Here is a 24330-nt window from a genome sequence, read left to right as displayed (position 1 = left end):
TTGGATACTGGCACAGCAAACGTTAAGGACATTTTACCAGATTGAATCACTGCAAACCTAGGGTCTATAGTAGAACAATAGGTCAGAATTGAGACACAGCAATCGAATAACCAGCTGTTGTATATTATATTCCTGGCCGCCATCAGATGTGGAAAGAGTGAACGTGTGAAGAGTAACAAGGGCAACATTTACATTATGTATATTATGTTATGTTATATTTTAGCCATATCGGCAATAACGCTTGTCATAAACATACATTTTTAAAACTTAAATTTAAAACATTTCGAAAACGGACGGAAAGTCATCTAGAACATGACAGAAACAGAAATTAAAAGTAAGATTTGTCTTCAGTATTTAATTTCTTTTTAGATCAAGACAACATTACGACGAACTATAGATCGTTTGCCACCAGGCAACAATATGCTAAAAGGGATTCGGAATTTGGGATTGGGGTTTCGAATCCCGAATCTGAGAGGATATTTGACATACAGTGAACCTACAACATTTTTGCTACCTGCATCAACCTTACCTGAACTCCGCCACCCCTCAAGATGCGGTTAGTTATCTAAATTAAAATAAAGTATGTACTACGAAAGGAAGTGGTAGATTGAATTTATTTTGAATGTTTGAGTTAACGTACTTTCCTCGGAGGGCAATATATTAACAATGCTTTTAATTCCTTTTGTGATACAGCCACTCGCAATCTTGTGTATTATTATTATTATTTATTTGAATTCATTCAAATTATGTATCGGGCTTAGAGAACATAGACAGACATAGAGGGTACATCACCCACTTTCCCCTCGTGACCAGTGAACAACTGATATTGTAACTATTTGGGGAATGGAACCCGTACCTTTGACATGACGATAGAACGCTTTAACCTCTCGGCCACCCCAACGCGCCTCTTACGAGTATGGCAATTTTGAGTTCCAAAGAAAAATGGTATTCTGGCTTTTCACAGGGCAATGAAAAGGAGACACTCTGAAAAGACGGTCTAATTAGTATCCAACGTCGTTGAGGAGAAGTCAGTTTTGGTATCTAACGCTTCATTCTTATGATAGGGATATGACGACCTTCTTAAATATACGCCAAGAACACACAGCGCAAACAGCTTATATTTTTTCTCTTTGTGAGAATCCCTTCAACGAACAAAAATACGATCTTTGTGTTTATTTGTGGTTGTATTCGCACCCGTGAAGATCCGGGATTGAATTGATCTTCAGAAACTCATGCTTGTCGCAAGAGGCGACTAACAGGATTGGATGGTCAGGCTCGCTGACTCGACATCGGTTTCCAGTTATTCAGATCGACACTCATGATGTTGACCTCTGGTCCAGACTCGATTATTTATTAACCGCCGCCATATTCCTGCAAAATCTCTCCGTGCGGCGTAAAACAAACGTCACTACTTATTTTGACAAAAGCACACTTAAACAATTATTACCAAGATCAAACGAGATGTCAAGATTGTTAAACCCACAAGGAATTGTAGCAGAAAGGCATGCTCGCTCACAGATACACGTCAGGGACTTACTTAAACATCCACTATCGGACTTGACCACAGCTTGGGTTTAGCTTAAATTACACGAACAATAACTTTATCTTGAAAAAACATACACACAAAAAGCATAAAACGAATAATCCATAGGTACTGAAACATGCAGCGTGCAGCTTTATGCATGCAACCTCTTGTTTGTTGCACTAAGTGACGTTTCGACGATGATTCCTACACCGCTATCAAGCAAAAAGTGACCACAACCAAATGGTGAGATCGACATATACATGTGACGAACAGCATATAAACATTAACAGCAGCATGTAATAGAATAACAAGTGGTACGTGATTAGAAGAAACAGCCAGCATCAAACAGTTAGTTTATTCATGTTTACAAAACGAAATAAAATTTCAGCTCTCAGTAAATTTTTAACAATGATGGTTCATTGTGCAAAGAAAGCACTTCAGCTCAACTGTCCCACACAACTCCCTGCGTTAACAGATTAATTTGACATAGCATGAAAAACGTTTTCTGGTAAGGTTTAAGTCGAATGATAAATTTCATAAGAGGATATAGAAATGCATTATCTGTGTATTTTCTTTTGGACATCTATGAATTTTAGTGTTTCCCTAATCGAATAATAGTTCACGTGTAACGGGTATATAAAGAGCAGCCTATAATTGTTTCTGAATTACCAGTTTCCAACTTGTGATCATCCAGTATGCAGACAGCAGTGGTTTTCATTTCTCTGTTCGGGCTTGGTTTGTGCGGATCCCTCGGTAAGTTATACTTTGCTCTGTGCGGACCCCTCGGTAAGTTATACTTTGGTCTGTGCGGATTCCTCTGTAAGTTTTACTTTGCAGGTCCTTCAGGAAAACATGGCTTGGTTTCTGTGGGTCTCTCACTAATTCATTCTTTGACCTGTGAGGTTTCTTTGCAAGTCATACTTTGGTCTGTATTGGTCCCTCGGTAAGGCGTACTTTGGGCTGTGCGGATTCCTCAGTGTGTCAAACTTTGATCTGTACGGGTACTACGGTTACATTTTCCTGAAAAAGATGCTTTATGTTACAAAGTGGCAGCCTTAGGGGTTTTTTTTTTGACATACGTACTTGAGGGTCAACACAAACTCTCTGTCTTATTCTTTCACATAATCCCCACACTGTATGTTTACAGTCCGCCAGTGTCGCCCGGACTGGGAGTTGGGTAATGGCGAGAAGTCCTGCTACAAAGTCGTGAAACTGCGGACATCTTGGGCCCAAGCCTATGTGAGTCTCCTTCATCATCGTTCTCAACAGTTGACGGACTTGTACTACTGTGGGTTTAGTCAGGGTTCGTTTCTCGCTTTGGTCTTCGTGTGCCATTGCCTCTGCTGTGTCAACGAGTATCTTTCTCAGAAGAAATGTATGAGTGGCTTTGTGTGGAACATTTTACTAAAAACACATGTTGTATATGTGGAGTGGATAGAAGATGAATATCCGCAATTATTACTGCCTGAAGGACAACATGAACATTGCAGAACAGATTATTTAAAATGACAATGAACTACTCCCTACGCAAGGTAAAGAAGTATGGTCTGGCACCTCTTTAAGCAATATCCCATGAGTACAATGTCGGTACCATATATGTTCTTCATTTCTTTGTATACATGAGGGGAAATCAAACCTAGGATCCCAAGACTATGGGAATGTTCAGGGCCCAGTCATTGTCTTATGTGTTTATCGATGAGTTTATCCTGAACTCAAGCCATCACTACAAAATGTACGATGTCTGCATGAAGCAACACCCCTCATTATAGCTCGAATAAGAACACCCGTCCAAAAACATGTGATCCCGAAATATGATCTCACGATGTTCTCGTGTTCTACAGATGTGGTGCACAGTGTTGAGGTCACACCTGGCCGACATCACCAGCCAATTTGAACAAGATTCAGTCGCCGATATCCTCAAGACAAAGTACAGTGGTGAGTGAGGGTCACACTCGAAGTCTTTGGCGACACCTAGCATATCGAGCAGAAACATTTCCCTTATCAATTTACTTTTTGACATGATGACGGTTACATTTTGCGAAATTTCAAGTGTCTTTGTAACGGGTAATGGTAATGTCAAATGTCTTTGTAGCGGGTAAAGGTAATATGAGATGTCTCTGTAACGGGTAAGGGTGATGTCGAATGTCTTTGTAACGGGTAAAGGTGATTTCAAATATCCATGAGTAATATTGTTAGAGTTGTGTAAGTAATTAATAAACGCAGTGGTACAATATTACAGGCAAATGTTTTTAAGGGGTCTTGGAAATGTAATGGCAGATTGTGATGGAATGTCTTGACTGTTCCGGGAATTGCTATTCGAAGTCAATAGCATCATCAGTCTTCGTGTACGGAAATCACAGTTTATATTTGCCCATAATCTTTTTTACGATTATTGTGACCCTTTCCAAATCTTCCTGAACGATTCCCAGCAGACTTCGTTTACAAAAGCGTTTGTTCCGGTGACATGAAATGGTCCTTTCTCAGATTACTACGAGCAGTTCTGGATTGACCTCAGCGACATGTCAACTGAGGGTGACTGGCGTCTGATGACCTTCAACCAAAACACGACCTTCACCCCCTGGATCCAAGGTCAGCCCAACAACTATGACCACGCTGAGAACTGTGCCCACATCAACGCCAAACCCGCCCGTGGCTTCATGTGGAACGATCACAACTGTCAGGCCCAGCTCAACTTCATCTGCGAGGCTTAGTAAGTGTATTGACATAAACGTATTTCTGGTACCTCTGATGTGTCATCGTATCGGATGACGTCTCAAATTCTACCATAAACAAGCACTTGCCCACTCCTGGACATACGTTTCTGACTCAGTTCGTTTCTGAATCACCGAATCCTATGAGCAAGTCTAAATATATGTTCAGAAACAAGGTAGTGCAGAAGCGTCAGATGTTGACGTTCGACGCAATCTTCTATACTCTTTGATGCTGAATCAAATCTAGTAGAAGTAGAGTGACTTGCATGTAACCCAAGCGCACACATATGAATCCGTGAGTGAGTAAATGTTGAATTACGCCGCATATGTCAGTTTCCAGCGACTCATTTAGAAAAATATTGTTTCTACTGTTGCATTTTGGACTTTAAATGTGATGCTGAAAATCACTAACATATCAGTTCAATAGCACACTCAAGGGCAAGAAACTGACTGTTGAGAACGTCTTATAGATTTTGACGTAAAGTTTGAATTCCCTTCATACTGCTGCTCAAAACTGTATTAAAGAGCTCAGATAATGCGGGCGCATCATAATAAAATCAGTGTGAGGTGTGTGCAAGATTTACAGAGTCAAGTGAAATATTCATAGTGCAATATAAGTCGGAGGTTTGTTTATGTTCGCCTCGCCCTGCGGGCTCGAGGATCATGAACAAACCTCCAGGGTTCATGCGCCCATGGCCCCCGAGAGACCAGTGAACAACGTATTTGTCTTACAGAACACCCGAATTTTAATTTTAAACTGTTTGAAGCACTTCTGTCGAATGCGAGGCGAATCGACATTTTGCAGACGACACAAGTTAAACAGATTTAGTGTTTTTCTCCCTTTCATCGATTTTCAATCGCAAAACATCGGTAATTTCCGTGCTTCATGCGTGATTCAATATTATTCGACACAAAGAAGTACTACCATGAAGCACCAGAAGAGTTCGGAATTCCTAGCGGTGTACATTGAAAATAATACGTCGCTTGTAAGTGGGGTACATTGGAAATAATAGAATAGCGCTTAGCCAATCAGAAAGCGACATTCATGTGTGAGGTAAGGTAAGTGCAGATAACTGTATGTCGCGGCGCAGTAGGTTGTGTACACAATAGTGCTGACAATGCCTGTTCTCTTTTAGCCCTGAGGAGGTGTACGTGGATTAGACAACATCTGAACTCATCCTGACATTCTGACAAGAGATGTTACAGTCGTCCTGTATTGAATATATACATGTGTGTTGTCTTGTAAATAAACGCAATTTCTGAGGTGAGGTCTGTGTGTTTTTCGTTTCACAGTTCTTAGAGAGGGGATGAGTGAGATTAGTTTTTCGTCACACTTTGCAATATTCCGGCTATATCCTATAGTTGCGTCGCTAGACACATGGATGCCTATATACCCGGGATGTTCTGTTGATTAATCGAGGAATACAGAATACTGAGTATCCAACGTTCTGCATGACGGCAATGTGATGTATCATACTTTTATATTCAGGAGTCCCCAAAGAAATTGAAAGTGAGACATTTATCATAATTATTATATTTCACGGCATATACATGTTCTGAACATTAGTGAACTAAACAGTGGACGCCAGAATATTACATACTTTGCCTTGGTCCATTGAACTGACAGTGGTTGGAGTTGTTTGTTTGCGAGAGTTGCGTTCCCTAACCGGAAACACTGGCTTGTAAGGAATGTGCCTGGGTCATGTCCTGCTGGTGGTATACAGGGACTCATTTACCTCGAACCAACACCGCAGTGCTGCTGGCCTATGAAACCACACTCACTCCATCCTTCAAAGGACACAGACCACAATTCACACGTTTGACTTATTGAAACAATCCCCTGTACAGATTTCGATCAACGCTTTTATTTCATGAAGACAGGAAGTAATGCAGCCACGGTGATTTGAAAGTAATATTGCGTGCTTCCACGAAAATGTTAGGCCTCTATAACAAAACTTGTAATCTCAAAACACATTTTAAGAATGAATATGAATTGGTCATTTGTTCATCAACATGTGTCCTGGTTAATAACACAAAAGATGGTGTTCTTAGTGTTTCTGACAAAGGTGGGTTGGAAACCGATATATGTCTAGGGCTAGTATTAGGAAATGGAAGTAAAGGCTTGTCGGGTTCATTCAGATCAGCCCATCATCGTTAGTCCAAGTCATTATGTAGAAAATTAATTTATATTAGTCAGCGTGATCATAGTGGGCAGCCAACCGATGTCACATGTAAATCCGACAAGCTCTGTAGAGTCCTTTTGATTTGATTTGACAGATCTAATAATTGCAAGAACACCAAAGTTTGCACAGTCACATGAAATCGACAGATCAACTGTGATCATTCGTCTCCTAATTTTGCACAACTGAAAAAAGCTGCTCAATATTCGATCATTATTTTGTTGTCACTTTTCACCATTTATTACCAGCGGGGACGACTTGCTGGTAGAACATCCAGGTGTGCAAGTTGTACTAGTGAAATAGTAATTTCACAACACAGGCAAGTTGTTTACCTGCCGAACTGTTCTATTACCTCGAAAAAATAGCGGCAGGCAACGATAAAGCAGAGCAACATATGTCATATTTGGGATTTCACTTTCTTAGTAAAGTACAAATTCTAGTACTTTTTTCGGTTGAGTCCCATCCGGGATTCGAACCCGTACCCTCAAAGTCAGGCACCTAATCGCCAGCACACAAAGTCAGCCGCCTAGCCCGCTCAGCCACCGCGACTTCCACAAAAATGTAAGTCGGACAACTGGTAGTCTAGACTGCGTACTTTGTGTACCCATCTGATGAGTGTAAATTGGCACGGCTCCCACGGCCGAAAGCTATGATTACTAAGAAAGTGAAATCCCAAATATGACATATGTTGCATTTGACCACTTTCTAAATGGCATCGTGTAATCATGATAAAGCAGAGATCTTTTGTGAAACAACTTTTTTTAATTTCTGTGCCCAAACATTTTGAAACAAATCATCACAGTAATTTCACGTTACTGTGCAAAAACTGGTTTCCTTGCAACGTACAATTGGGAGCTGCACAAAGGGCACTATCAACACTTAGCTAAAACAGCGGATGTATGTGTGGTCTGTCAGCACATTAAACAACTAGACAGGTAGAATGAACGACGTTTCATACAAGCATTTTCCAGACGTATCTGTTTGGGTTGCCTAGCTGTCAAATCCTGTGCATTACGATGCAGAGTTGCTGATTGGACAAGAGCAATAGATAGTAACCAATAACCACAGTTTAAATTCCCAGACATATTCTTATCAACCTGCATTCTATAAATATAAAACTATAGTCAAAGATAACAAATGCTCCCGAGTCTAAAATGACATAAACTTACCTTTGCACAGGTCATTCGGACACAAGGCATGGATATTATCAGGAAAAGCAAGAAACGGTCGGTCTGACGTGAACTGGAGCCATGTTGAATCCAACACAGCTCATGTGCCTCGTGCTGGTATTCCTGTTCGTGGTAAGTTCACAGTTCATGTTATATAACACATTAACGGAGTTATTGAATGTTGAATGATGTGGCATTAACCTCATGTCACCCAGAAAGCTATAGGTTCTTATCTGATAGTATGTGTTTGCCTGGATTGACGCAAAGGGACAGCCGTTATCATTCGTAATGAAAGAAGGTTTCGTGACGGCTGTTGTAACACATTTTCTTGTGTGGCCTTGTTTATAAGACATCAGCGTAAATTTGTATGCTTAAAATGTATATAACATGCTTAACACATTTACAAGACAAACGTAGATATGTTCAGATCGTTTCATATGAATATAGGTGAGGTTAATCTGCAGAAATCCTGACCTCGTCTTTATTGGCTAGTCAAGTGGGTAAGGCGTTCGGTCATAAAGTAGAAGAAGCGAGTTCGATTCCTCACATGGGTAGTTCGTCTGAGGGCCATTTAAAGTGTCCTTTGTTGTAATATTGCTTAAATATTGCTAAAAGCATATGATAACTAGGGCATACTTTATACCTCACATATTTATATCTGTGGATTTTCATATCAGTATTGTAAACTTTGACACGACCGTACGCTGCCTATTGTTCCTTTAATCGCTTAGACATTTATAAACCTTTCCTGTTTCAGTTTGATTACTACACAACATTAGCGAAAGGTCAGTAGTACCTAACTGGACTGTTTGAAATGCATATTTGTCTCTGCAGCATTGAGTGCAATACTCACACTTTAAAAGCTACCAGTATCGGTATTGATATATGATATTGTTTACTATTGTTGTGAAAAACTGGATGTATTTACTTGTTTGTTTGTTTACTACTTTTGTGAAAAACTGCATGTGTTCACTTGTTTGTTGTTTCATCCCTTTCAATGACACTCACTTGCTCCATAGCCGAATCCACCCCTATCCTTCTGACCGAAGCTGACCCCCGGGTCCAGGTGTTCAGGAACGGACAGTGGGCATACATCTGCGGCAATGGCTGGAACTCCAAAGACGCTAAGGTCATCTGTAGGATGAAGGGATACTGGTCAGTAGAAATATCACTCGTTATTACCCGACAGCTGCAATCAGTTGTATCAGACACGCAATTTACAATATTCTCAAGTAAACTGAGATGGACATTATTATTTTACAGCTAAATAGCATATGTTGACACATTGTTAGACTTAATGCATGATACAGCTTGGCGCACTAAGATGTACACACATTCACTTTATGCTCGGTACAGTGGGAACATTAAGACAGCGTTCACTATGTTCTGTCTCCAGGCATGGTACTGGCACTGCTAGGATAATCTCGTTGAGCGGTTCGGAGAAGTTCTGGCTCGACGACGTGGACTGCATCGGCAATGAGACCGACATCAGCGACTGTAGCTTCCAAGGCTGGGGAATACCGTCATGTCCTGCTGGTGGAGTAGCGGGAGTCAACTGTGAGGTGTCAGGTGAGTTTCCTGGAGTAGGTGAAGCAGATACAGTCATGTCCTGCTGGTGGAGTAGCGGGAGTCAACTGTGAGGTGTCAGGTGAGTTTCCTGGAGTAGGTGAAGCAGATACCGTCATGTCCTGCTGGTGGAGTAGCGGGAGTCAACTGTGAGGTGTCAGGTGAGTTTCCTGGAGTAGGTGAAGCAGATACCGTCATGTCCTGCTGGTGGAGTAGCGGGAGTCAACTGTGAGGTGTCAGGTGAGTTTCCTGGAGTAGGTGAAGCACATACCGTCATGTCCTGCTGGTGGAGTAGCGGGAGTCAACTGTGAGGTGTCAGGTGAGTTTCCTGGAGTAGGTGAAGCACATACCGTCATGTCCTGCTGGTGGAGTAGCGGGAGTCAACTGTGAGGTGTCAGGTGAGTTTCCTGGAGTAGATGAAGCAGATAACCTTATGTCCTGCTTGTGGAGTAGCGGGAGTCAACTGTGAGGTGTCAGGTGAGTTTCCTGGAGTAGGTCAAGCAGATACCGTCATGTCCTGCTGGTGGAGTAGCGGGAGTCAACTGTGAGGTGTCAGGTGAGTTTCCTGGAGTAGGTGAAGCACATACCGTCATGTCCTGCTGGTGGAGTAGCGGGAGTCAACTGTGAGGTGTCAGGTGAGTTTCCTGGAGTAGGTCAAGCAGATACCGTCATGTCCTGCTGGTGGAGTAGCGGGAGTCAACTGTGAGGTGTCAGGTGAGTTTCCTGGAGTAGGTGAAGCACATACCGTCATGTCCTGCTGGTGGAGTAGCGGGAGTCAACTGTGAGGTGTCAGGTGAGTTTCCTGGAGTAGGTGAAGCAGATACCGTCATGTCCTGCTGGTGGAGTAGCGGGAGTCAACTGTGAGGTGTCAGGTGAGTTTCCTGGAGTAGGTCAAGCAGATACCGTCATGTCCTGCTGGTGGAGTAGCGGGAGTCAACTGTGAGGTGTCAGGTGAGTTTCCTGGAGTAGGTGAAGCACATACCGTCATGTCCTGCTGGTGGAGTAGCGGGAGTCAACTGTGAGGTGTCAGGTGAGTTTCCTGGAGTAGATGAAGCAGATAACCTTATGTCCTGCTTGTGGAGTAGCGGGAGTCAACTGTGAGGTGTCAGGTGAGTTTCCTGGAGTAGGTGAAGCACATACCGTCATGTCCTGCTGGTGGAGTAGCGGGAGTCAACTGTGAGGTGTCAGGTGAGTTTCCTGGAGTAGATGAAGCAGATACAGTCATGTCCTGCTGGTGGAGTAGCGGGAGTCAACTGTGAGGTGTCAGGTGAGTTTCCTGGAGTAGGTGAAGCAGATACCGTCATGTCCTGCTGGTGGAGTAGCGGGAGTCAACGGTGAGGTGTCAGGTGAGTTTCCTGGAGTAGATGAAGCAGATACAGTCATGTCCTGCTGGTGGAGTAGCGGGAGTCAACTGTGAGGTGTCAGGTGAGTTTCCTGGAGTAGGTGAAGCAGATACCGTCATGTCCTGCTGGTGGAGTAGCGGGAGTCAACTGTGAGGTGTCAGGTGAGTTTCCTGGAGTAGGTGAAGCAGATACCGTCATGTCCTGCTGGTGGAGTAGCGGGAGTCAACTGTGAGGTGTCAGGTGAGTTTCCTGGAGTAGATGAAGCAGATAACCTTATGTCCTGCTTGTGGAGTAGCGGGAGTCAACTGTGAGGTGTCAGGTGAGTTTCCTGGAGTAGATGAAGCAGATAACCTTATGTCCTGCTTGTGGAGTAGCGGGAGTCAACTGTGAGGTGTCAGGTGAGTTTCCTGGAGTAGGTGAAGCAGATAACCTTATGTCCTGCTGGTTGAGTAGCGGGAGTCAACTGTGAGGTGTCAGGTGAGTTTCCTGGAGTAGGCGAAGCACATACCGTCATGTCCTGCTGGTGGTAACTCCGAGGTGTTGGTGACTTTCCTTCGGTACGTGAAGCAGATATCGCTGTATCCTGCTGGTGGAGTGGCAGGAATCAACTGCGAGTTGTCGGGTGGGTTTCCTGGAGTAGCTGTGATGGATAACATCACATTTTGCTGAGGACATCGGTGGCATCTGTTGTGAGGGGTCTGATGAATTTTTGCCTTGGCGAATATCGTCATGTCCTGGTGGAGGAATCGGGAGCGCCAACTGTGAAATGTCACCGGCTGACTGATGGGCGGCTCGCTCTGTCCAGTATGCATGCTTTCCATGGTTTCACTACAGTGCTATCACTTTATGGTGATCATCGTGTTTGACATGTCATTCGTTTTGCTAGGGGTATCTGTGGCCTCTGTTGTTAGGTGTAGGAATCGGAAGTGACAAATGTGAAATGTGAAATGTGTCACTGGCTGGCTGGTGGGGCGGTGCGTGCTGTTGTAAGTACATCTCCATTACGTTCCTCATGGTTTCAGTGACATTTCAGCAGAACCAGTTGTAGCTTGAGTTCCCCGGGGCAACAACTTTGTAGTATCCATGGATGTTGGATACCGGCATGTTCTTGCACGTGTATCTCCGTGAGGATACGGGTAAGATTCAAGACCTGTGTGTATCGCTATGTTTTTTGTTTTTTTCAAGTCAGCAGGTCGATTATTTCCCCCTTTCAGCCCAGCCCAATGTCCGGCTGACCGATGGGTTCGGACCCTGGGAAGGTAGAGTGGAGATCTATGAAAACGACATGTGGCAGCCTGTGTGTTCAACTGGGTGGGACGACAAAGACGCCCAAGTCATCTGTAGAGAACTCGGAGTTAGGTACAATATTTTTAGAAATAGTTTTAGAAATATACGACTATTATGAAGATGATAAAGAGTGTTTTCCAAGCTGTTATCCCTGAAGCATTATTTTTATGGGAAAGCGTTTGTTTCACTTCGATCCCGCTATTAAATTTCTGGGCGGTTGGGTAGCTTAGGGTTGAAAGCGATCGCTCGTCATGCCATAGACACGGGTTCGATTCCTCTCCCATAGACCTAGAAATATATTACTTTTTACACGGATACGTGTTTTCTTCTCATTGATCTCGTTACTAAGTGTCGGGGCGGAGGGATACAATGCCCATTTCTGGTTTCTCCAACCGTGAAATTGCCCTTAATATTGCCCAAAACTAAAACTAAACTCACTCACAAGATTTAAAGTGGTAGATGTTGTTATTCAAATGTACATTGAAATGATTCCATCGAAACAGCTTTTGTACCCCACAGTCAATATCAGTTGAAAAAAATCACAGCGAATCAAGAACCGAGAGAGTTAACAAGTCGGTGGCAAAGCTCACGCTTTTATTGGTCTGCTCCAGACCCCTGAAGGGCCGTGTAGAATAAACCATGCAAGGCGACTATATGTGCTTGTCGTAAGAGGCGTCTAACTGGATCGGGTGGTTAGGCTCGCTAACTTGGTTGACACATGTCATCGCTTCCCAACTGCGCAGATCATGTTGTTGATCAGTGGATTGACTCGATTATTTAGAGACCGCCGCCATATAGCTGGAACATTGCTGAGTGCGAGGTAAAACTAAACTCACTCACTCATTGGTCTGCTCTAGGTCATCCGGTGGTTTTGCCCACACCGACGGGAAGTACGGTCAGAGTACCAACCCGCCTATAATTACGTCCTCCGACTGTGATGGAAGCGAGAGGGATATTTCCTTGTGTCCAGCCAAACTCACCACGCCCTCACAGACATCTTGTGTCCAGGCCGGAGTCGAATGTTATAGTGAGTACAAGCTTAGATAACCACTGACTGGACGACAATATATATGTGTGTCCACTGAACTGTGTGAGACCCAGTCCGCAGCGAGGGTGCGGGGGTTGGGGGTTCACCATTATTTCACGAGGGAACGAATTTTTGTCCTGGTTGGTTTCATCTGCTGTTGCGAGCGAATGAGTGGTCCCGTAGTCTGGGGCAATGTAATTTAACTTATATGAACATGTTCATTTTGGACATCCGATGGACCATGTTGGTTCCAGTCCCGACTGAAAACACTATCGGATTATGTTGGTGTATATCAAAACCATATCGGTTGTCTCCATCCAACGACTCAAACCTGTATCCCCTTTAGCCCCGCTCCTACATCTGACTCCTCTAAAGAAATGTTGAATTGGTGGAAAGCAGAAATACAGTTTCTGTGATACAGAGGTATGGGGATACGAAGGAGATGTATTGAGATGTGTTTTAGAAGACTGTGTACCAGGTGATGATCCTGCGACACAGCTTGTAATATATTTCAGTTGTGTAAGTGTCTTTGACACACCAGATTTCCGCTTTACTGTCGGTCTGTTCCAGATTGTGGATACCAATATTCAGGGGAGGCCGGCACTCTACAGTCGGACAACTACCCCCTGTCATACCCTCGGAACGTCCACTGCCTCTATATCATCCGTCCCACCAACACAGGGCAGCTGTACAAGTTGGAGTTCTCTGACTTCAAGACGGAGGCCTGCTGTGACATTGTACATGTAGGTACACCACTAGCTTCAAGACAACTATGATGTGATATTGCATATGTGGATACCGTATTGACTTCAAGACATGTGGCGTCACTGTGCATGTAGGCATTACACTGACCTCAAGATAGAGTCCTGCTGTGACATTGTACATGTAGGTGCCGCACTTACTTCTGGACGGAGTGAGTGAGTATAGTTTTGCGCCGCTTTAGCAATATTCCAGCAATAACACGGCGGTGGACACCAGACATGAGCTTCACACATTGTACCCATGTGTGGATTGGAACCCGGTCTTTAGCGGGACGAGCGAACGCCTTAACCATTAAGCTACCCCACCCCTCCTCCATCTGTTACATTGCACATAGTTGCACCACAGTGACATAGGACAGTGACCTGTTGTGACATACATGAGATAGTACAAAGAATGCACTATCCGTTTGCTCCAGAAACCTCAAGTTGGTTTCAGACTTGATGAATGTAGACTGATTTATCGCAGTTCCGCTGGCATTTTTTGGTCTCATTTTAGACGAGGCATCTATTTTTAGTGCACTGAGTTATTCTGAAGGATGGTCGGGTCAGGACCACACGAAATGAAGTAACACTGTAACAACTCTTATCTTGGTCGCCACACGAAGATGGAGACATATCTTAACATTGTAACGCACATGTGTTAATTTGGTCATCCTGCCACCCTCAAAACAAACGCACGGTTTTACTGTCACCCAAGGCTTAGATGTTCGAAGCTCTCTTAGTCGTGTGGGAATGTATCCTACTTACGATTATCTTAATGCTACGATAATCGGATAACATCCAGGCCCAGGTGTCCAGACTCAAGATGGAGTCGTACGTTAGCCTTGTACGTGTTGATTTGGTCATCCTGTCACTGTTCCATTGTCATCCAGGTCGCCACACTCAACAGCTCCTCCAGCATCCCCGTCGGTGGCTCCACCTACAGCGGCACCAGCAAACCCCCCATCCTCCTCGGCAAGGCCTTTGCCGTCAGCTTCGACACCGATGGCTCCAACAACATGGCCGGCTTCCAAGCCAAGTGGAGTCGTGAGTAGAGGTGTTTGTAATGAAATCACATAAAATGAAAAAAAAAACAAAAAAAAAAACGCTCCAATAAACTGAGAAACTGTTGATTCACCATTCCGATATAGAAATTGTTTCTATTTGCACGGTTACATCATAACATAGGTTTCTGTTGACTGGTTATGCTATTTTGATGGATCTGATAATGAAGTATCACTATTTCTGAAACATCCTTGGTGCTTGTCAGCAACATGTTACATGAAAATGAAAACTGTAGGCAGACATCTACTACTGGAAACTGGCAAGTATCCCAATCCTGTAGATCGTTTTCCTCGTTGTTTAGCTTCTGGTTCATATTCGATAAATTAAATATGGCGTGAGTATGCCTCAATGCGGTAATTAAACAACAAACAAGTGAAAACAGAATGAAACTGGTCAAGTAAACATAATACGAGAAAGCTATCGAAATGCACACAACAGTAGGGGCTCAAGTTCCTCATAGCACTTCTGTTCCGTATGTATTACAACGCACACACAATGAAAACGTATTTGGGCGGCACTGCCAATGTTACTCTGTCCATCTACAGCGGCGTAACGCTGAACGCACTCACTCACTCTCCATCTACAGCGGCGTAACGCTGAACTCACTCACTCTCCATCTACAGCGGCGTAAAGCTGAACTCACTCACTCACTCTCCATCTACAGCGGCGTAAAGCTGAACTCACTCACTCACTCTCCATCTACAGCGGCGTAAAGCTGAACTCACTCACTCACTCTCCATCTACAGCGGCGTAACGCTGAACTCACTCACTCTCCATCTACAGCGGCGTAACGCTGAACTCACTCACTCACTCTCCATCTACAGCGGCGTAACGCTGAACTCACTCACTCACTCTCCATCTACAGCGGCGTAAAGCTGAACTCACTCACTCACTCTCCATCTACAGCGGCGTAAAGCTGAACTCACTCACTCACTCTCCATCTACAGCGGCGTAAAGCTGAACTCACTCACTCACTCTCCATCTACAGCGGCGTAAAGCTGAACTCACTCACTCACTCTCCATCTACAGCGGCGTAAAGCTGAACTCACTCACTCACTCTCCATCTACAGCGGCGTAACGCTGAACGCACTCACTCTCCATCTACAGCGGCGTAAAGCTGAACTCACTCACTCACTCTCCATCTACAGCGGCGTAAAGCTGAACTCACTCACTCACTCTCCATCTACAGCGGCGTAACGCTGAACTCACTCACTCACTCTCCATCTACAGCGGCGTAAAGCTGAACTCACTCACTCACTCTCCATCTACAGCGGCGTAAAGCTGAACTCACTCACTCACTCTCCATCTACAGCGGCGTAAAGCTGAACTCACTCACTCACTCTCCATCTACAGCGGCGTAAAGCTGAACTCACTCACTCACTCTCCATCTACAGCGGCGTAAAGCTGAACTCACTCACTCACTCTCCATCTACAGCGGCGTAAAGCTGAACTCACTCACTCACTCTCCATCTACAGCGGCGTAAAGCTGAACTCACTCACTCACTCTCCATCTACAGCGGCGTAAAGCTGAACTCACTCACTCACTCTCCATCTACAGCGGCGTTGGTGCAGGATGTCGTCAACATGTCGTGTGACGCGGGGACTTTCAACATCCAGATTGACCTCACCTTCCTGAAGCGACTCTACCCAGCTTCTTCAGAGAGAACCATCGCTCTGGCTGATTCCTCCTGTACCGGCATCGTCAGCAACGACATCTTAATCATCAACACGAACGCCGATTCTTGCGGGACAGTAATCAAGGTAGGTATGTGACGTTATAAAACACTAGTGACGTCATACGGTTATTTTCACCGTGCGTTGGGTACATAGAATCACAACCTAACAGGGATGTAAACAAAATCTTAGTCAGCAACACGAAGGATGACTAATTTGGGACCACAGTCAAGGTGAAAATATTACATAGCAATGATATTACGGAGCGCAATTGGTTCCTGCATCCAGGAAGGTGGGTAGGATAGTGGTGTAAGCGTTCGCTCGTCTCACCGAAGGCCAGGGTTCGATTCCCTACATGTATAATATGGTAAGCTCAGTTTGTGTCCCTGTCCGTGATACTGTAGGAATATTAATGTTGCTCAAAGCGACGCATAAAATTACTGACTTGCTTCATAATCTACTATTTACTGTTACATCTGAATCAAGTGTGTACACCATCAGGGTACAATGCAATATTTAAGTCATTTCTGCACACCAACTCATGTTCTATGTTAGACAGAGGCAGACAGGCACGTCTACACTAACTTCCTCGTAGACAGAATATTTGCAACCGAGTCTAACAACATTGTTCGAGGTCAGAGGTGGAAGATACCAATCACGTGTTCCGTGCCTCGTTCTGAATCATTCTCCATCCATTATCAACCGTACCCGGATGTAGGCCGACGGAGAGCATCAGATGTGGAGGACTTAAAGCGAAATGTCAAAGGTCAGATCTGGTTCCGGAAAAATAAACATCTACATTTACAGTAGTATTTGCCATGTCACAGTGATATGTAGATGGGTGCAGTATGGTAGCCTCGTTACATGGGTCACTACTTGTGCTGAATATTATGGCTATTTAATACCGAGGTGGATTACATAACTTGGGTGTTGGGGTAACCTAGCTCGCTCTGCACGCCGAAGACCCGGGTTGAAAGTGAAACCCATTTCTGGTGTCTCAATTGATTTTGCTGAAACATTGTCAAAAGCGGCGAGAGCCATATCCACTCACTACAGGAGTTCCAGGTCTTCAACAGTTTGTCATACCCACGTACCCACCATGTGTTTTGCCAGTTGACACCAGTTTATCTTATAATACAGGAGTATTTGTTTCTTTGTGAACTATTCCATTGTGAAATGGTTTGTCTTCAGCTACTTCGATAACTGACATCATCAACATATTGTGCGACAGTGGATCATTTAACATCCAAATTAATCGCCAAGCGCTTCAACAGCTGTACCCAGCATCCTCTGGGAAAACCATCGGACTTTCTGATCCTTCCTGTACTGGCACGATGGTCAACGACAACATCGTCATCACATCTAAAGCCAATTCCTGTGGGACAAAGGTCACGGTAGGTGTGTGATGGTGTGAATCTCTAGTGAGGTCACCCGCTTGTTATCACAGTGCCTTGTTTTAAGTGAATAACCTTATCAGCAAGATCTTACACAAAATACACTTCATCATATTTAAAGCCAAGACCCGAGGGATAATGTTCACGGTAGACTGCCCACGTATTTCGTGCAAAATAATTTTCAGTGTCTGGTGACCAGGTGTGTTTGATGCTTATCTTAAGAACAATTTTCTGGCAACATAAAGGTGTTTATCTGGGTGACATGCATCCCCGAGATATGGGTATAAAGGCGACTGCCAGGAAAATACAAAATTTAGAAAGTGGCCAAATGTAACGAATGTCGTGTTGGGTAGACTGTCTCAACAAGGTACAGATACCGGTAGTCTTTAGAGATCCATTTCCGTCCTGGATGTATCAGAATCATCTTCATTATGACTAGTAGTGTAAACATTACAATGTCACATTTTCATGTATATTTTGTAAAGAAAGTACAACATTGTTTACATGTTTTGATATTGTTGAAAGACGCTCTGGAGCGGTTTGGGTGGCGTAGGGCTAAAAACTTTCTCACATAACCTTTGTCCATAAAATTGTAGGTACCGTAGTTTACGCGTTCGCTCATCACACTGAAGACCCAAGTACGATTCCCCACACGGGTACAAAAGCCGTGTGTCGTATTCACTGCAGTGTTGGAATATTGCTAAAAGCGACTTAAAGCTAAACGCACTCACCCACTGTGCACAGACTTCACTGCGCTAATTGACTGAGCATAATATTATATGATGTTTCGGTGTTTACATTGTGTCATGCACCATCTTCCTGTCTTCTCTGTCCAGACTGAATCTGGGAAGCATGTCTACACCAACTTCCTCGTGGACAGAATCTTTGCAACAGAGTCAAACAGCATAGTCAGGGGTGAGAGATGGAAGGTTCCCATCAAGTGCTCGGTGCCTCGTTTTGAATCAGTCTCCATCAACTATCAGACCGACAGACGACGGAGTAAACTTGCAGTCGATCGAATGAGGAGGGTTGTCGAAGGTCACATCCGGGTCCAGCAGGACTTTCCAGTAAGCATATATGTCTACGGGGATGAGGCAATGACGATGAGGCAGTACACAGCTCCACAGAAGAGACTAGGGGAAGACCTCTATTTCAGGTATTGTTCAGCCTGTAGTTTGGGATGTTTGTGTGTTTGTTGTTTAACACCGAGTTCAGCAATATGTCACTTGTATCATGTCGATATGGACATGCTAGAGAGACGACCAGATACACCAGTTATTAGAGTATCGATTTGCGTATAGGTGTATCATGCACCAACCATATGACGGCGATGGAAGCATTCCGTCAGACACCTCAGTGGTTGGCATTTGGGATACGATGATGTCAGCCAAGATCATCGAGCCCGATTACCCAGTCCTGGTCCTCGCATCATAGAGCAGGCATGGGCTGATAACGATAATTCTTACAGGGCACTTCATGCGCCATCTTGTTCCTGCGTCCAATAACGTGGAATGGCACATGATTATCAGTTTAACTTCAGATATTAAAAGAATTAGTATGAGAGGGGAATATTCACGATTTAAATGCCAAAATATTTCATTTCTAAAGGTTTATTTTTCAGGGGCTTCCTTCACTAACTCCCCTTAGACTTAGGTAACCTTCGTGCAGTGTTAAAATGGGAGTTAAGGTTAAATTTAGTAAAGATTGCTTCGTGAAAAGAGCCCCAGATATATAATGATGGTAAGTTAAGCTTACAGTCCTACTTCATGCTCTTTGTTTCTTGGCTATTTGAGACAATCGATACAGCAAGCTAGTACTGAGTTGAATGACGACCAGGTATGAGTTTATTCATTGTGGATCTTGAGTTAATTGACGACCTGACATGCATGTATTCATTGTGTATCTTGTCAGGGTACAGATGGATCCCGCTGACTCGGACCTGAAGCTGGTAGTGGGGTCGTGTTATGCTCTGCCAACAGCTGATGAGACTGTCGGGGCGAAGTACTTCCTCACAGAAGGAGGGTATGCAATAATCTACTGTGCCTTCCTTTCCCTACCTTTCTTTCAAAAACGTGAAGCTGTTTGTCAGTATAAGTGAGTTACGTTTGAAACATGGAACAACATTTTGACAAAATTTCGGTAACACGTGGTTTCATCTGTAATGCTCTGAGGTCCACCTTCCATTTTTTGATATTAAGCAAACCGTAACGTGTCGAAGAGCCGATAAGTGTATACTTATTCCGGGTCCAAGTGACCTATTTCAGCGTGGAGACTGTGATTGTGACATTCTGTTTACGATGAGCAGATGCCCTCGAACATATGTCTGTAAATAGAATCCATCGATTCAGTTTGAAATATTGAAGTCGTTCCCCATTCAATTAAAATATACCCCATACTGCAAAATATAAAGTTATAACTTATAACAGAAATAGTGACTCATTCCCTCCAATGACTAGCATTCCTTGAGAGCAAATCATTACGTCGGACTCTGACAGTTTGTTTGTTTGTTTGTTGTTTTATGCCGTACTAACAAAATGGCGGCGGTCTGTAAAATTTGAGGGAAGAGTACAAATCCAATGATCAATAGCAAGAACATCGATGTAGGCAACTAGGATACGATAACAGGCGCCTGACCACGCGATTCCTTTAGTCGCCTCTTACGACAAGCAGGTGTTTCATAAATCTAAGTCTAACCTGCATCTTCATGGGTCACTGACATAACTGAAAATAACATTACATTCGAACAATACATTGGAGTTTTCACGAAAGAGTGTTTGGGGGAAACAGAATGTAGTGAGTCTGTTATAGTATTTTGTAAGCCTGTCCTCTATCAGATACTATCCTTTTGGAAAAAAAAGAGATAATGAACTTTCAATTTGGATAGGAAGTGTAAACGTTACCAAACGTTCCAAGGACAGACATCTTATGAACGCATCACCATTTCCCTCTATTACCACCCCTAAACACAACGCATGATATGCACGTGTAAAACGTAGTAGCCCCATACACGTGAATTGGGTCCATTCTTGATTTTGAGGTTTCAAAAGGTCAAGGAATCACTTAGAACATTAATTTTGACACTTATCTTGCATCACATGTTTGTTTGTGTTTGTTACTAGCCGTTTGTTTTTTTTTTTTGTTTTTTTTTAAAAAAATCGTACACTCAAGTTACATGCCATACATCAATCATCTTTCAAAAGCCACTACATCCCAAATGACTATGGTTGTTAGGAACTGCAAATGGTGATGCACTCTCAAAACATTCAATAATATCATATCAACATTGATTGACTCCTATAAATTTCCTAAATATTATTAATCTTGAAAAAATGAAGATCCCCTACTTGTTTTGAAGCCCCGAATATCGCTGTTACGCATTCCCTATGTAACATCTGCCCTATGTTCCAGGTGCGCAGTTGACAGTGGTACTCACATCCTCAGGACAACCAATCACCACACAGATTTTCAGATGAAGGTTTTCAAATTCTCTGGGAACTACAACACGGTGTATATAACATGTGACGTCAGAGTCTGTCCAGACACAGATACCTCCACCGCCTGCCAGCAGACCTGCCCATCACCGGTGAGAAGAAGCAGTGATAGAAATACAAGGAAGAACAGAGTTAGATTTGGTCCTGTCATAATAGAGGACCAGTTTGTCAACTGAGACTGTTGTTGACGTGTGTCGTAGCTCACGGGGCTCACACTACAAATAAACATGTTATTCATCATGGTGAAACAGTTTGATCTTGTGTGTTGTGTTGCTCATAGTTTTATCAGCCCACAGTTATATTCCATACAGTGTTCGGTTGCAAATAGATTCCTGTCTGATAAGTATGGAAAACGCCGTATTATTAGTCCATGCGGGAACCATGGTCTTGTGTGGTTGGTTGCACATAGTTTCCGGCTGGTCAAGTACAGAAAGACACTGTGGTCAGTATAATTCGAATCCAAGTTTGGAAATGTCATCATCGATTTCTGCCATTCTAACTTGAGCTGGAGCAGTGAGTCATACATATATATTTTACGATCGCAAAACTGAATTAGTATCTAGATCTCTTCCCACACGATTAACTGTAAAATAAGTATTTACTCACACAAACCCCTCGAAACCAATTCAAACCAAGAATACATTTGACCGGTACGCCGGATGTGTGTGTGTGCGTGCGTGTGTGCGTGCGTGCGTGCGTGCGTGCGTGCGTGCGTGTGCACAGGCGATGTGATGCCTGAAATTAAGTCCTTATTTGCCTGGGGATTTTACTGATCATAATTGCTGTTTACAGTGGCATCTTGTTTCTGATGAACGTCTGAGGACTAACAGACATGACAGAGGGTGAAGTGTAATATGATTATTATAGGTTTATTGATTAAGATTAATCCTCTCAATGCTACTGTCGAACCCATTCGACAATAAAACTTGCAATAATTATTCAACGAGTTGTATTTACGTATTGTATGAATTATGTATGGAATGCATTAATTCTCAGCTTTATCAAGATATAGTTTTCAATACTTTCATACGAAATGCCTCCGAAATAGTCTGGATAACCAAAGTTCTCGGCACGCAGTGGAAAATAACGGCCATTGTTGACTTCAAGCACACCACGTCGAGTGGTACCCAGTCTAATATTTTCTTCATAATGAAATATGTTTTGATAGTTTCAAACAATATTTTTGTTCTTTGACGAAGAGAAAGCTCATAAGTTTCCCATTTTTCTAAAAATTAGTAACTTTCGGCTTAAATAATTACAAACAAAACCAATAACAATGTTACATCATCGATTGGACGAAAAGAAACGACCATGGCAACGTCGGTATACAAACATCGTGATGCCGAACAAAATGCGCCATCCTTTTCATATATTCAACTATTTTATCTGGAATTAATTACATGGTGTGAATTGGTAAATGTCATTGCCTCTGCACAGAAATTACCATATTAAGCGAGTTTATTTTGATTTGATTTGTTTGATAAACCTTCCAACATTCACGATGTCAACAGCCGTAGGTGACCCGAAAGGGAGTGGCAAGTGACAAGACACGAAGAATGTTTGAAAACACGCTTTCATAAGCAGAATCTGAACTCATATACATTGAAAGAAAACGACTCAATACCTATATAATGCAGATCATAAAACAATATCACAATGTTTGTAATTGTACCCACCACTTGATGAAACCGGAATCACGTACACGGCATGACACTCAAGGAGATAACATATAAACAAGTTCGAAAACGACTATTGACACATTTTCTAAATTGATTCAAATTCCCGTACTATGCAGAATTACCTATCAATCATCTTCATTTGTTTACTGTTAGTTGTGATCAATAGCAGTTGTCATTTGTTGCTTGTGTTGCAGTATTTTTCCTCCTCAAGATAGCCGCCGATGCGCTGATCTGTAGTATAGCAAATCCGAAGTCGATGATTTTCGCGGTCGATATTTTTCAAAGAATGTTCTGACACGCTGAGACTTATAAATTGCCATAACAATAATATCATATCTGTGTGTATCGTCACAAGAAGTACAATTTTGATGATTTAAGATGTCATGAATGAAATCTTTTTTCCTTTCGCAGAAACGAACGAAACTAGAGATAACGTGAGAACGCAACATAAAGGGAGTTCATATAAATTAATGACTGCTTAGAAAACAACTGTCATCGTCTGTGTGAATGAGTATTTATTTTAGACATTAAAACAGCTAAACATCACATCTTTTGTTCACGCATTTGGAGTAACATTGAAATTATTCTGTTACTTCAAAAGCAGAGCAATTCTGAGTTAAATTCTACCTACTGGACTGCAAGTAATGTTTCAGATCAAATTGTTTGACGTGTGTGCATATTTGTACAAAAAATCATGTCATGTGACTCAGTCCGTGGCTCCATACAGCCTTTAGACATTTCACCAGTGCAACCTGAACTGCAATATGTAACCTCATATTTATGGCCATACTTTTACCTACTTGCACACTACGTACATTTTTTACTGTTAAAATAGACTTCATCTGAGAAACAGACTGATGATCCAAACTCTCGGAGCAATGATTACACGGCAGTGATTGAAAGAGAGACTCGTTTTGTTCATGTGATGAAATTTTATGAAGTAATGTGAAATTATCATACCAGAGCCAGAGTAATTTTGTTGTAGTGATGTTGTGAACATGGAATATCAAAACTACAAGTGACAGATAATTAAATGTTGAGCAGTAGGTGCAACCTGTGTTAGTCTGTGGCATCAAGGTAATCATGTAAGGTGGCGCCAGAGACAAATATGTTTCTAATTCCTAATGCTGAGCTCTCCAGTGAGTGTTTTTTGTAGTCAAAAGTGGAGCTATTTTATTAAGATTTGAATTTGGAAATTTTCATCGCCATATGTATGTGGCAGAGACATATATCAATTGCTTCCAGACCCGAAACGAAAGACTGCTCAGTCCTTGGCATTTTGTTAGTCAAAGAAGACTGTTCTTGACATTTCTTGTTTTGCGATGGTTTAGCCTATTGAACACTAAATAATTGGAGTACATGTATATCATTATCAGACTCTTCAGCAGACAGAAACAAGCCTTGAACGTTCACTATATTCATTTCAAATTGTGATATTGCTTCTAAACCCAGGATAAGACAATAAGGTAGGATATATTT

The 24330-nt window shown here is 42.8% G+C and overlaps 2 protein-coding genes across 2 annotated transcripts; both read left to right on the top strand.

Annotated features, from left to right (window-relative positions):
- The first annotated feature begins 2220 nt into the window (after positions 1 to 2220).
- On the top strand, positions 2221 to 5420 carry LOC137259207 (perlucin-like). Its single transcript, XM_067796807.1, has 5 exons — positions 2221 to 2278; positions 2673 to 2764; positions 3367 to 3460; positions 4010 to 4235; positions 5373 to 5420. The coding sequence occupies exons 1-5, from the start codon at positions 2221 to 2223 to the stop codon at positions 5395 to 5397; spliced, it is 495 nt and encodes a 164-aa protein (XP_067652908.1). The 3' UTR covers positions 5398 to 5420.
- Positions 5421 to 7561: 2141 nt separating this feature from the next.
- Positions 7562 to 22110, top strand: LOC137260240 (deleted in malignant brain tumors 1 protein-like). Its single transcript, XM_067797933.1, has 14 exons — positions 7562 to 7717; positions 8343 to 8370; positions 8605 to 8740; positions 8982 to 9154; positions 11709 to 11853; positions 12639 to 12808; positions 13379 to 13551; positions 14442 to 14595; positions 16172 to 16374; positions 16843 to 17053; positions 17479 to 17681; positions 18518 to 18837; positions 19593 to 19703; positions 21090 to 22110. The coding sequence occupies exons 1-14, from the start codon at positions 7667 to 7669 to the stop codon at positions 21346 to 21348; spliced, it is 2337 nt and encodes a 778-aa protein (XP_067654034.1). The 5' UTR covers positions 7562 to 7666; the 3' UTR covers positions 21349 to 22110.
- Positions 22111 to 24330: the final 2220 nt, after the last annotated feature.

This window comes from Haliotis asinina, chromosome 13, assembly GCF_037392515.1.
Source record: "Haliotis asinina isolate JCU_RB_2024 chromosome 13, JCU_Hal_asi_v2, whole genome shotgun sequence".
In the NCBI taxonomy this organism is placed as follows: domain Eukaryota; kingdom Metazoa; phylum Mollusca; class Gastropoda; order Lepetellida; family Haliotidae; genus Haliotis; species Haliotis asinina.
The sequence above is the reverse complement of the archived record's forward strand: the minus strand, read 5'-3'. Positions and strand labels throughout refer to the sequence as shown.